Below are 13358 nucleotides of genomic sequence, written 5' to 3' on the forward strand. Positions count from 1 at the left end.
AATTCCTCGGGTTAGTGGGATTCTGTAGAATATGGATAGAGAATTATTCGATTCTGGTCAAATTTCTTTATGATAAGATTTCCAGTATAAGACCCGAAATCCTTGACTGGACGGATGAAGAGATTGAAAAATTCAACTTTGTTAAACGGTACCTAACGAGTGCCCCAGTTTTAGCGCTGCCCGACCTAAACAAAACCTTTGATTTGTACACTAATACCAAAGCTGGAACAGCCACCGGCGTGCTCACACAGAGCAAGGCTGGCTATAGACAACCAGTGGCTTTCCTGTCAAAGCTTTTAGACCCCGTTTGTCGCGGCTGGCCAGAATGTATACAAGCCGTCGCAGCCACTGCAATTTTGGTGGAAGAAGGACGAGAGATTACTTTCGGTGCCCCTATGACAGTGCATACCCCTCATACAGTCCGCAATATTCTATTACAGCGGGCTGGAAGGTGGCTCACGGATTCGAGAATCCTAAAATACGAAACGATATTAATGGACAGCAATGATTTGACCTTAATTACAACCAAAACTCTCAACCCAGCAGCCTTCCTCATCTCCCCAGCTAATGACCAGCCTTTGGACAGTTTAGAACATTCGTGCTCAGAGGTTATCGACTTACAAACAAAAATTAGGGAAGACCTAACCGATGTCCCTTTAACTGAAGGGGAAAAACTGTTTATTGATGGTTCTTCACGTTGTATTGCAGGAACCCGCTATAGCGGGTATAGCGTAGTGGACGGTAAACAGGAACTGGTGATCGAAGCTGGTCGCCTCCCCGGCCATTGGTCAGCACAATCCTGTGAGTTATATGCCCTCTGTAGAGCACTCCACGAACTAGAGAACAAGGTAGGAACGATCTACACTGATTCTAAATATGCTTTTGGGGTAGTCCATACCTTCGGTAAGATATGGAAGGAAAGAGGGATGATAACTGGCAAAGGACAAAAGTTAGCTCATGAACAGTTAATTACCCAATCCTTGGAGGCTTTAGCACTCCCGTCCGATATTGCCATTGTACATGTGCGTGGACATCAGACTGGTAACAGTCCTGAAGCTAGAGGAAACAGGCAGGCTGATGCAGCTGCCAAACAGGCGGCATTAGCAGAAAAGATTCATTTATACCAGCTACTACCCACGCCAATAGAGATTAAAAAGAATCCCATCTTTACACAGGAAGAAGAGGTCGCAATGAGAGATCAGGGATTTTGCCAGACTGCCGACGGGTTGTGGTGGACAGTAGACGGACGGCAAGTTATTAACAAAGCCATAGCCCGCCAAATCATAGATCAGTTACATCAACAAACACATTGGGGAACCCAGTCCCTTATAGATGCTTTTACACGTTCCCTTCACTGCCTTGGCATATACAATATTACTAAATCTGCTACTCGATCTTGTCCCATTTGTCAAAGGGTTAATAAGAAATCGATGCGCCAAGTAATACCTGGCGGTCGCGACATTGCCGTTCGCCCGTTCCAGCGCATACAAATAGACTTTACTGAACTTCCTAAGATTGGCATTTACAAATTTCTCCTTGTCTTGGTCGATCATTTCACAAGATGGGTTGAAGCTTTTCCTACCCCGAATGATCGTGCCAACACTGTCATCCGAATACTTATTGAATGTGTCATTCCACGATACGGTATGATGCAGACCATTGATTCAGATAGAGGTACGCATTTCACCTCTAAGATTCTACAGGGTGTCTGCAAGAACTTAGGAATAGAATGGCAACTACATACCCCATGGCATCCCCAAAGTTCAGGGCGAGTCGAACGTATGAATCAAACATTGAAACTCCAACTCACTCGACTTCATGAAGAGACTGGTCTGTCCTGGATTAAATCATTACCGTTAGCGCTGATTAGAATTCGGACAGCACCTCGTAAAGACCTCGCAGTCTCACCGTATGAGATGATGTTTGGACTCCCATTTATGGGATACCACACTGATTCTCCCATTCCTGAAGCTAATGACCAATACATTTCTAAATTTTTACGAGGACTTTCTACTTCCATCCAAGATTTAAAGCAAAAAGGACTCTTAGCCCAAACACCACCCTTAGACTTTCCTATACATTCTATTAAACCTGGTGATTGGGTTTATGTAAAAGCATGGCAAGAAGATCAACTAAAACCTGCCTGGGATGGTCCCTTCTGTGTACTTTTAATTACAGACACCGCAGTAAGAACAAGAGAGAAAGGCTGGACCCACATTCAAAGAGTTAAACCAGCTTCTGAACCACAACACCACGACACACAGATTCAAACCCCAACCTGGCGTGCAGTTCCTCATCCATCAGACCTGAAACTTACACTGCGCCGTGACAAAGTGCCGTAATGTTACTTGTTTTTTTGGTTTATTCAGTTCTTGTTGTATTTTAATGCTGTTTTCAATGAGCTTTACATTTATTGTGGTTTATTCAGTTCTTGTTGTATTTTAATGCTGTTTTCAATGAGCTTTACAGTTATGGTGGTTTATTCAGTTCTTGTTGTATTTTAATGCTGTTTTCAATGAGCTTTACATTTATTGTGGTTTATTCAGTTCTTGTTGTATTTTAATGCTGTTTTCAATGAGCTTTACAGTTATGGTGGTTTATTCAGTTCTTGTTGTATTTTAATGCTGTTTTCAATGAGCTTTACATTTATTGTGGTTTATTCAGTTCTTGTTGTATTTTAATGCTGTTTTCAATGAGCTTTACAGTTATGGTGGTTTATTCAGTTCTTGTTGTATTTTAATGCTGTTTTCAATGAGCTTTACAGTTATGGTGGTTTATTCAGTTCTTGTTGTATTTTATTGCTGTTTTTAATGAGCTTTACATTTATTGTTCATTGTTGTTTACTCATTTTTTTGGAATATTGTTCGTTAATGTTTTAAGTCCCCCCCTGGAATAGGGGCAGCAGAGGTTACAATTGGGCTCCTTTAGAATGTAGACAGGGCATAGATTTAATGTATAGTCATAGTGGGATATAAGGGATCCCAATACGGACCAGGGGAACTGAACAGCTTTAGTGGAGTACATCTAATTTGTATCATAGCCTACACAGGTATTAGAGACAAGAGTTTTTGAGACGATAGCACAAAGGACATGGTGGGACAAAGACAGACAGAATGGTAGTCAGGATTGTACATGTAGCAGAGAGAGAGAGAGATGATACATATGCTAATGTTAGCAGACAAGCTGCAACACACAGTTAAATCACAAGAAACAATCCCCTCCCCAGCTTGGTCACTTTTCATCACCCCGTGAAGGGGAGCACCAGTTACCAACAACGTGAGCTGCTTGACACTTTAATATCAGGCTCCAAACAGCCTTCGGAGATCGGTGGCCCTAGGGTTCGGGGCTGAAGAGGACATCAGATACTAGCCACAATTCAACGGAACCGCCTGACTACTGCTACTCGTTCGCTGCTGAAGGCAGCGCTTCTCACAGACTGCTACTCGTTCGCTGCTGAAGGCAGCGTCTCTCACAGACTTCGTCAGGACAACGCTTACAAAAGTCGGGTGCTTCAAAGACACTGCTTCAATATTTCAACGTGTGGGATGGACTAGACTCTTTACTGAGAACTGGAGCCTGATACTCGAAACCCTAATAAGCAGCTGGACTCGCTACTCTGACCTTCATGGTGCTCCCCTACCTAAAGACTTTACACAGACATTACAATTCGGTTATTGACCAGCTGGGTAAAACTACACCTTACACTTGAAAGATCAGTGTTACTGATCTAAAAGAAAAGTGAGGAAAGGGGGGGGGGGGGGGGATCAGTCACACTGACACTAGTAACCAAAGATCAGTAACACTGATCATGGTGAAAGATCAGTATTACTGATCTAAAAGAAAAGTGAGGATTGTGAGAGATGGGAAAATTGATCTAAAATTATGAACATGGAAGAAACTAAAGTTCATCAGTAAAATGGCTGTAACCAGTTCAAACAGGATAAGCTTGGGGCTTAGGATGCAGGAAAGCAGAGTCAGCACGATTAACATAAGAATCTTCTAGTCTTTGTGACAAGACCATAGGACTAAGATAAGGAATGGTAAGGTACAATAGAATGTAGGAAGTTGAGGTAGTCTGGATCAGATAAGGGTCTCCTAGCCCTGGACAGAAGTACCAAGTCATACATTTCTAATTAGCTAACCATACACAGATTTATACATATGAAATTAGCCAACCCTAGACAGGATGAGTCAACTCTGCATATCAAGAGACTGTAGCCCAGAGAATCAGGAAGGTGTGAATTAGGACAATGACATGATGGGGCACCCACAGGATACCCCCTGGTCCTCCAAGTGTACTGAAACTGCACGTAGGCAGGAAGGATTACCTATGCCAAACCCATCCAGGGGGGCAGAAGAATGTAAGGGGGAGGGCATTCTGATACTGAAATTGACTGTATAAAAGTTGGGTGAGCCCCAGTATGTGTGTGTATTCCCAGGGTAAGGGGAAGCACCCAACTTTGCATTGTTGTAGTAATAAATGTTCTTTGTTCTCAATTTTTGTCTCGAGCAATTTCTTTAAAGGTACTTTAATTCCTAACACCGTCCACCACTACAGAAGCCTTTCAAAGGCCCCTTCTGAGTCATCCAGAACAACGGGGCCACCTTCGAACTGGACATCGGTGGGAAACCAGAGGCCTTCACCGCAGACATGCTCAAGCTAGCACAACCCATAGAGACACCAGGCAGATTATCAAAGACATTGGGGACTGCATCCAAGGACACTATGAACTGTAGCGCTGGTTCTGGGGTGGGGGGGGGGTCATGTGGCAGCCCACCACCGTGGAGATTGAGCTGGCACATCATGTTGTAGTAAATAGCAGCGTAGCACACTGTAACACGTCCCTTAACACAGCGAACCGACACGATTGAAAGCTGGAGCAGTACAAAACCAGCTGCCCTAAAATGGCGCTTGCCAAGCTGCCCAGCTAATAAATCAATAACAGACTGGGAAAGAAAGGTATTCACATGTAAGAATGTACCCATCCACTATTGTTATTCATGCAGCTGATGTCAGCAATCAAACAAACAGCGGGAACTCCAACTGTATAAAAGGAATCTTTCCAGCTTCAATAAAACTCAGAGCTTAACCTCCCACACTGTGAGTGTGTGTGTTTCTTTGTAGCAGTCGGCCACAGCCCCATTTTTGAAACCCAACCACTGCCTGTTTAATATTATGATTTTGAATGTGTATTATCCCAATCAACAAACCCAACTCTCCTCTTTTGCCTGTAAAAAACACAATGTTGGAGAAACTCAGCAGGATAAACAGCGTACTTTATAAAGATAAAGATACATATTAACCCTTACAGTTATGTATTTCTTGCAAGAAAATTGTTTTGTTGCTTTCAAGAAGATTGCTGACAGTCTTTGAACCAAGGTTACAGACATCTTAGAGAGATTACCAGTGTAAGTTTTTTTTTTGTTCTATGAAATGGAAAGGGACTTAGAATGTTCCAACAATTTTTATTGACCATTTATTGTTTAATTATTGATTAACAACTTTTAATACCGTCTAAGTTTTTATGGCTTGCAACAATGTTTAGCAAATGATAAATAATGTTTAATCAACTGTGGAAAATTCATCTCAACTTTAGTACGGATCTGTTTGAATGGGTCATAAAGGAAAATAGTTGCTATAATAATCAACGTTTAAGATTTGAGCCCTTCATCAAGGTATGAGCAAAATGTAGGCAGGTCTCTGAATAAAATGGTGAGGGGGGTAGAGGAAGGGCCAGGGGGAGGAGCACAGGCCCACAGGCAATAGATGGATAAGAGAGGAAGGGCACAAAATGAAACAGGGGGCAAGGGGTGGCTCTGTGAATGCAGGGGAAAGGGGACAGAAGGATAGGTAAGAAAGGGAAAATGGGAAGTGATCTAGCAGAAACCATAGAAGTCGATGCTAATGCCATCCAGTTGGAGAACACCCAGACAGAACATTAGGTGTTGCTCCTCCAATTTACGAGTGGCCTTGGTTTGGTGATGTACAAGACCATGGATAGACACGTTTGTGCAGGAATGAGGCACAGAATTAAAATGATTTGCCACTGGAAGATTCTCAACATTGATGTGGCAGGTGTTCAATGAAACGATCTCCCAATCTGCATCCAGTCTCTTCAAGGGAGAGAAGGCCACAATGAGAGCACTGGATGCAGCAGATAACTCCTGCAGATTCATAAATGAACCATTGTTTCACTTGAAAGGAATATTTGGTGGTGAGGGAGGAAGTGTGGACTTAAATATGGCACTTTCTGCAATCACAGTGGTAGTTAGTGTTAAGGGGGTGATTAGTGGGAAGGGATAAGTGGATAAGGGAGTCATGGAGGGACCTGACAATTCGGGAAGCAGAGAGGTGTGGAGAGGGAAAGATGCATTTGGTGGTGAGATCACGTCATACATGACAGAAATTGCGGAGGTTGGTGGTAGCTGAGGACAAGGTGAATCCTGTTTTTGTAGTGACTCGGGGCAGAGAGTGCCAGAGCAGATGTGCAGGAAATGGAGGAGTTATGGAAAAGGGATGAGCTGATCATGGTAGAGAGGAAGCTTTGAAGAAGGAGGACATCTTGAATGGTGTGGACTGGGAACAGATAGTTGTGGCATTTGCTTATGCTTTCCTATTAAGGTCAGTTTCACACAAAACAATATAATTTTGAAATTTAATGTATATATTATCAGGCAATGATCATTTTTACTTAAAGGTATCTTGCTCGGATCTATAAATCTATTGCTTTTGGGAACTAATCCCTCCTGTTTGATCACTAGGTTAATGCATTTTCAAACTTCAATGCAACTGCAGAGTATAGAAAACTCATCAACACCAGCCATGTATTGAGGATGCTGTCTGACCTGCTGAGTTCCTTGAGCAATTCTTTGTTTCTACAACAATCTGTCTCATAAGTACTTCAAGCTAAGATTGGCTCTTAATCAGACTGCCATTTGTTTATGCCCCAATATGTTTTTTCCTTCAGAAGAAAGAGAAAGAACATTCAACAGAAAGAGACCCACACTCCGGACTCTCATAAGGTGAGATCTGAAGTTCTGTTTATTTGTGGTGGATGTAACCTAACTTAATAAATCTATTCCAAAATATTTGTATTCATAGTGACTTGTTCTAACAAGAACACATCTCTTGAATGAAGTTAAATTAGAACTTGTGGTGGTGTGAGCAGTGGAAGAAACACAGCCACCATATTGAGGGTCGTTAATGACTTTTTATTCAAATTCAGCACAGGCAACATGAGCTCAGTCACCTGGTGCATTGTGACATCATAATCGCTGCCCAGGGTGTGCACTGGATGGGATGCTGGAGTGGGAGAGAAACCTCTGATGATGCCATTTCCCCATGGCTGCCCTGTCACATGGCAATACAAGTGGGGCCAGTTCACCATGAGGATGTGCGCCGCCACAAACCAACAAATATTACACCTGGGATGGTGGGTTGTGGTGTAAAAGGAGAGACTCTACAAACTAAACTGGTTCAGAAGAATGAGAGTTGATCTCATTGAAAAGAGGAGATGCATAATTGATGTGTTCCTCGTGAAACAGAGGTCACAGTCTCATAATAAGTGGTTGGCATTCTGGACCAAGATGAGAAGATTTATTCACTGAGGGAATGGCAATCCAGTGGAATTCACTTGCACCATGCAGCATATTCAAGATAGACTTTTCGATATTAAATGAATCAAGGATATGGTTAGTGTAGGAAATGCCATGATGTTACTGAATATTTGACCTATTATTTGGTTCTATATTAGATGCTCCTTTGTTTAGGAGAAAGAACACAAAGGATATTGAGGATCTTACTTTGCAGTCTAACAATCCACCATTCCATCAAGAACCTTCTTTGTCTCACCTGGGGCAGAGTTTGTGGGTATCACACTGACCTCATCAACCACCTGGAAATTCAGATAATTAGAGAAGAAGGGAGCGCCCCTCACTTTTCACAATCATAAAAAAGCCACTATTTGCAAAAAAAAAGACAATGATACATTTCACGATTATTCATCCAACAGACCAACTTGTTGCCTTGTCCTGCCAATATGAAGACAATTATCTTTCAAGGTATTTAAATGAATTGAAATAAAGCAATATTCACTTGATCCAGTGTAGTCAAGTTAGGAATACTCACTTTTTTCAGGGCACATGCTGTGATGATCTTTTCATATTTTTCTCTTTGGTATTTTTTGCCAAATAGGATATTGCTCCGTACAGTACCAGGAAACACCCATGGCTGTTGTGCACAATAAGCTATTTTGCCTTTAACATCCAGGATACCACTTTGTTTTGAAAGTTCTCCAAGTATTGCAGCAAGAATGGAAGACTAGAATGGAAATTTGATCAAATTAAACATCTGCTAAAAATCCAAGATTCAAAGATCAGTGTTGAGTTTGCAGTTCCTGATTAGTATAACCACAGTGTGATAAAATTGTATGGACATGACTCTTTCAAAAAGCCCAAGAAATTGAATTTATTCCTGTTTTAATGTGAAAATATAATACTACATATTAAAACAAAAAGGTGAATATAATAAATCAAATATTCATTTTGAGTAAGTATGGAAGAAAAACTATAAAAAAAAATCATACAACTTTACCAGCAAGAACATTTTGGAATAAAGTAAGAAAAACCCAGCAAAAATATATAATTTTGAGAAAATGTCCTGTTTTCATAGATTGCACATCATAACTAAGGAATGAAAGTAAACACTCAACAACGCCATGATTGAAACTCACTTTGCCGGCACCCACAGGTCCAATCACAGCCAGAAGTTCCCCTGGTCTGACAGATAAACTAATATTTTTCAGCGACGGAGTTTCCATTGTCTAACATGAAAATGAGAAATAATAAATAAAAAGACACACATAATATGAATTAACAAAAAAATAACTTCACCTAACACTTGTTTGTTTATATTGGGCTAACTCTGGGAGTCATATCTCAAAAACTGACTTTATAACAAAATATTATTCATCCGTAAGGTCATTCCATTTTTGTAGCTAGATTGTGAAATATGCCCTAGTAATGGTTAGAAATTGAGAAGGATTGCATGCAAACAATTAATTTTGCTCAAATCAAAGGTACATTTAATTCAAGGGTAACAAGTAATTAAACACAAGGCAAGAGAAATTAATGATAACCCTGATGATACAATAATGATGCTGAACATAAATAAAATTCAGTATTTTACAGAAGATAAACTGAGTTATGACTTGGCATAAATTATTGCTGTTTTGCCTCATTGATGCCAATAAGTCTCTGTGTGGTGTAGCTCCATATTTAACATACAATTGCAAAATTTCATTGTAGTGAAGTTTCACTTAAATCGGTGCGGACTAGAAGGGCCGATATGGCCTGTTTCTGTACTGTAATTGTTATATGATTATATATATTTAAGACAATTCCTAAGAAACCAAGAACCCTGTTAATTAATACCATAGACGATCTCAAATAAAATGTAAAAATGGATGGAGTCCAAGGAAAAATAGACCAGAGACAGGAAGCAGAAGGCCATGGCTGATAAGAATTTTGTAACAGAAAGGCTATATCCAGTAGGATTCCGCAAAGCTCAGCCCCCCTTTTTTAAATTAATTACTAAGTTACAAGTCCATATAATGGGCCATTTCCTTTGGAGTTATGAAACCATGCACATAATGAGTCAATTAGGGATGATTAAAACTGGTTTTCAAACTTTTTCTTTCCACCCACTTACTACCTTAAGCAATCCCTTACTAATCCCAGAGCACCTATGACATAGGGATTACTTAAAGTGGCATACGAGTGGAAAGAACAAGGATGAGAACCACTGACTAAGAATTGATACAAGTTTATTGTCATATGTACAGAAGCACAAAAATGTTTGCTTGGTTCAACTACACAAATATGTAAAATATACTAATAATCAATAATAATTAAATTACTACAAGAGAAAAAAAAGATGATAAATTAAAAAGATAAATATTCAGACTTGCAGTTAGATAGTCCTGGAATCGTATTATGTTTGGTTAGAGTAATACAGAGAGGTTCAAGAGCCTGACTGCTGTTGGGGAAAAAAATTGTTTTGAATCTTTAAATGTTGGAGTTCAAATTTCTGTCCTTCTGCCTAAAGGTAGCAGTACAAAGAGAGGCATGACCAGAATGATGTTGGCTACCTTTTTGAGGCAGTACCATTTGTGGGGGTGTTTTCAGGAAGTAGTTGCCCATGATGGACTTGGCTAGGTTGTCATTCACCACAACTTTCTACATTCCTTGGCACTTGAATTTCCAAACCACTTTGTGATATAACCAATTGGTAAATATTCCACAGTAGAATACCCTCAGATTTCTTTGAAAGTAGAGGTATTTGTATGCTTTCTTCATGATTGCCTCAGTGTTGGACCCAGGAGAGATCTTCCAACATGTGAATGTCCAGAAACTTGAAGTATCTAACTCTTTTTACAGCTGTCTCACCATTGAAGACAGGTGCACCGTACCTCAGACTTCCCTTCCTAAATTCCACAATACACCCCTTGCTCTTGTTGAAAGTAATTGGAATGAGAACTGGAAGAGGCATGACCTGCAAAGGCTACAGATCAAGTGGTGGAGGTGGACATGGACATACCAAGCCAAATGGTTTCTCTTGATATTAAACATTTTCAGTCATTTTTCTTTTGCAATCAATCAGATCTTGACTGAAAAAATGGGAGAAAACGACATCAAATGAATTTTTACCTAAATTGGACTTGGGACAATGATTTTTTGACTTTGATAATTCATGCACTCTCCAGCCAGATAGAATTAATGTCAACTTCTCCGGTTTCTGCTTGCCATTCTTCCTCTCTCTTCTTCATCCTGTCTTCTTTTCCCCAGCTCTATAACCCCTTCCCTCTCCATTAACAAAACCATCCCATTTGCTGGTGTGCCCTTCCTCCCTTATCCACCTATTACTCCTGCCTGTGGGACTGTGCTTCTCCTTCTGCCACTCCAACCCCCACCCATTTGTCCATACCTTGATGAAGGGCTTAAGCCCAAAACATTGATTGTGCATCTTTTTGCTCTATAAAGTACACTGTTTAACCTGCTAAGTTTCTCCAGCATTGTGTTTTTACCCATACACAATTCTCTTTTTATACAAGATCTGCATATTGACCACAGAATTTCCAATCCAAACTATATATTCAATGAGAGGAAACAATTAAATTGAGGTTTTTGTTCTGTTTACCAGTGTGAAAAAGTTAATCTTCAAGATAAAACAAAACTTTCCAATCAAAAGTTTAATCTGAATTTAAATATCATTAATTAAGTCATTTCAGATAATCAAATAAAGTTAGGGCATAGACAGCCTGCCAAGATAGACTTTGGTTATTCCCATTTCCAAATTCTGGTCTAATATCCTTCAATTTAATTGTCCTTTCAGTAGTCCGTAAATAAACTTTAGGGTTTCTGCCTCAATGAGTGTCATATCTCCATTCCTATTCAGTGTAAATGTTTTGTTCAAGACTCCTGTAAAACACAAATTATTAACTGAAATCTTTGAGGAGAGAACATGACATCACTGTTCAATGCCACAGTAATGTTTGCCATGCTGCCTGCTGCCCCACTGGAGCCCCAGATCCCATACTTCCTTCTGTCCAGCCAGGACCCCAGAGTCAGACCAGTAAATTCACCTAGCTCTTTCAACACTGCAACAATAAACTTATTTTCTATGTTAAATGGATAATTTGATGTAAAATAAGATATGGATAATCAATGAAACTTGCAAAAAATATTAGGGCTTAATGGTGATTATGGACCGTTGAAAGTGGATTGCAAAGTGCCAATTCAGGAGGAACCAAGAGACAGAGACATGCCATCTTTGGCAGGGAGTGCAGGTTATTACCGCCTACAAAGCGAGAGTGAACACCATAGATGGCTGTTCTATCCCCACATTGAGAAGAAGAACCCAACAGGACCTACTAGAATCCCTGCAAAGGCTGAGGCCCCTGTGATATCTGTCTCTGAGGTTGAGATCAGAACATCATTCAATAGGATGAACCCTTGCAAGGTGTCAGGCCCTGATGGTGAACCTGGCAGGGTAATGAAAGTCTGTGCCAACCAACTAGCCAGAGTGTTCATGGACATTTTCACTCTCATTGCTACTGTCAGAGGTTCCCACTTGCTTCAAGAGGGCATCAATCATCCCGGTGCCCAAGAAGAGTAGTGTGAGCTGCCTCAACGACTACTGCCCAGTAGCACTAACATCTTCTGTGATGAAATGCTTTGAGTGGCTGGTCATGGCCAGAAGTAATACATACTTAAGTAAAGATATAGGCCCACTTCAATTCGCCTATCATGATCATCACTCCATAGCAGGTGCAATATCACTGGCTCTCCACACAGCTCTATAAAACAGCAACTTACACATACCGCTGCTCTTCGTAGACTATAGCTCAGCCTTCAACACCATTATTCCTTCAGTGCTGGTCAGGAAGCTAAAAACCTTGGATGTTTGCACCCCACTCTGCAACTGGATCCTTGACTTCCTCATTGGAAGACCACAGTCAGTATAAATTGAAAATTACGACTCCTCCTCACTCATTATCAATACAGGCACACTTAAAGGATGCACGTTTAGCTCTACTCATTATACGCTCTTGATGTGGGAAGGCACAATTCCAATGCTATCTACAAATTTGCCGATGACACCACAGTTGTCAGCAGAATCACAAATGGCATTGAGGAAGTGTACAGGAGAGAGATAGATCAGCTCATTGAGAAGTGTCACCACAACCTTGTGCTCAACATCAGCAAAACCAAGATGATTGTGAACTTTAGGAGGAAGTAAGGGGAACATGACCCAGTCCTCATCAATGGCTCAGTAGTGGAGAGAGTCAAGAACATCAAATATCTGGGTGTCGACATCTCCGAGGATCTGTCCTGGAGCCTCCATGTCAATGCAATCATGAAGAAGGTTCACCAGCGGCTATACTTTGTGAGCTGTTTGAGGAGATGTGGTATGAAAACATCTACAGGTGTACAGTGGAGAGCATTCTGGCTGATTACATCACTCTCTGGTCTGGAGGTGCCAACGCTCAGGACAAAAAAAAACTTCAGAGGGTTGTTAAATTGGCATGCAACATCTCAGGTACCAGACCTCACTCCATTAAGGACATCTACAAGAGGTAGTGCCATAAAGCAGCCTCTATCCTCAAAGACCCCCACCACCTCTTCACTCTGTTATCATTAGGAAAAATGTAAAGTTAAAGGTTCCGTTATTGTCATGTAATACTACATTTAGAATGCAACATACATGAAATTCTTAACTTTGCCTACGGTAAGGCAGACAGAGATTCGCCAGTCTGTCCAGTGCCCCTCACAGAAACCTACAGCATGCTCTCAGATGG

At 40.8% G+C, this 13358-nt stretch overlaps 1 protein-coding gene and 1 long non-coding RNA gene across 8 annotated transcripts in view; one reads left to right on the plus strand and one right to left on the minus strand.

Annotated features, from left to right (window-relative positions):
* The window catches only part of abcc4 (ATP binding cassette subfamily C member 4 (PEL blood group)), a 394241-nt gene that overhangs the window by 227180 nt on the left and 153703 nt on the right, over window positions 1–13358 (minus strand). For all 7 annotated transcript variants that reach the window (XR_011341954.1, XM_069890346.1, XM_069890349.1 and 4 more), the window contains 2 exons: window positions 8733–8822; window positions 8129–8320 (listed from right to left, as the gene is read on the minus strand). Coding sequence is in view for 6 of the 7 variants with exons in the window: in XM_069890346.1 (XP_069746447.1) it covers window positions 8129–8320; window positions 8733–8822 (282 nt within the window). In the remaining variant the exon portion in view is untranslated. The remainder of the gene's footprint in view (window positions 1–8128; window positions 8321–8732; window positions 8823–13358) is intronic.
* On the plus strand, window positions 6425–10974 carry LOC138739017 (uncharacterized). Its single transcript, XR_011341955.1, has 3 exons — window positions 6425–6622; window positions 6763–7023; window positions 10438–10974. It is a non-coding gene; the product is annotated as an uncharacterized lncRNA (long non-coding RNA).

Source organism: Narcine bancroftii, chromosome 7 (assembly GCF_036971445.1).
Source record: "Narcine bancroftii isolate sNarBan1 chromosome 7, sNarBan1.hap1, whole genome shotgun sequence".
Classification (NCBI taxonomy): Eukaryota; Metazoa; Chordata; class Chondrichthyes; order Torpediniformes; family Narcinidae; genus Narcine; species Narcine bancroftii.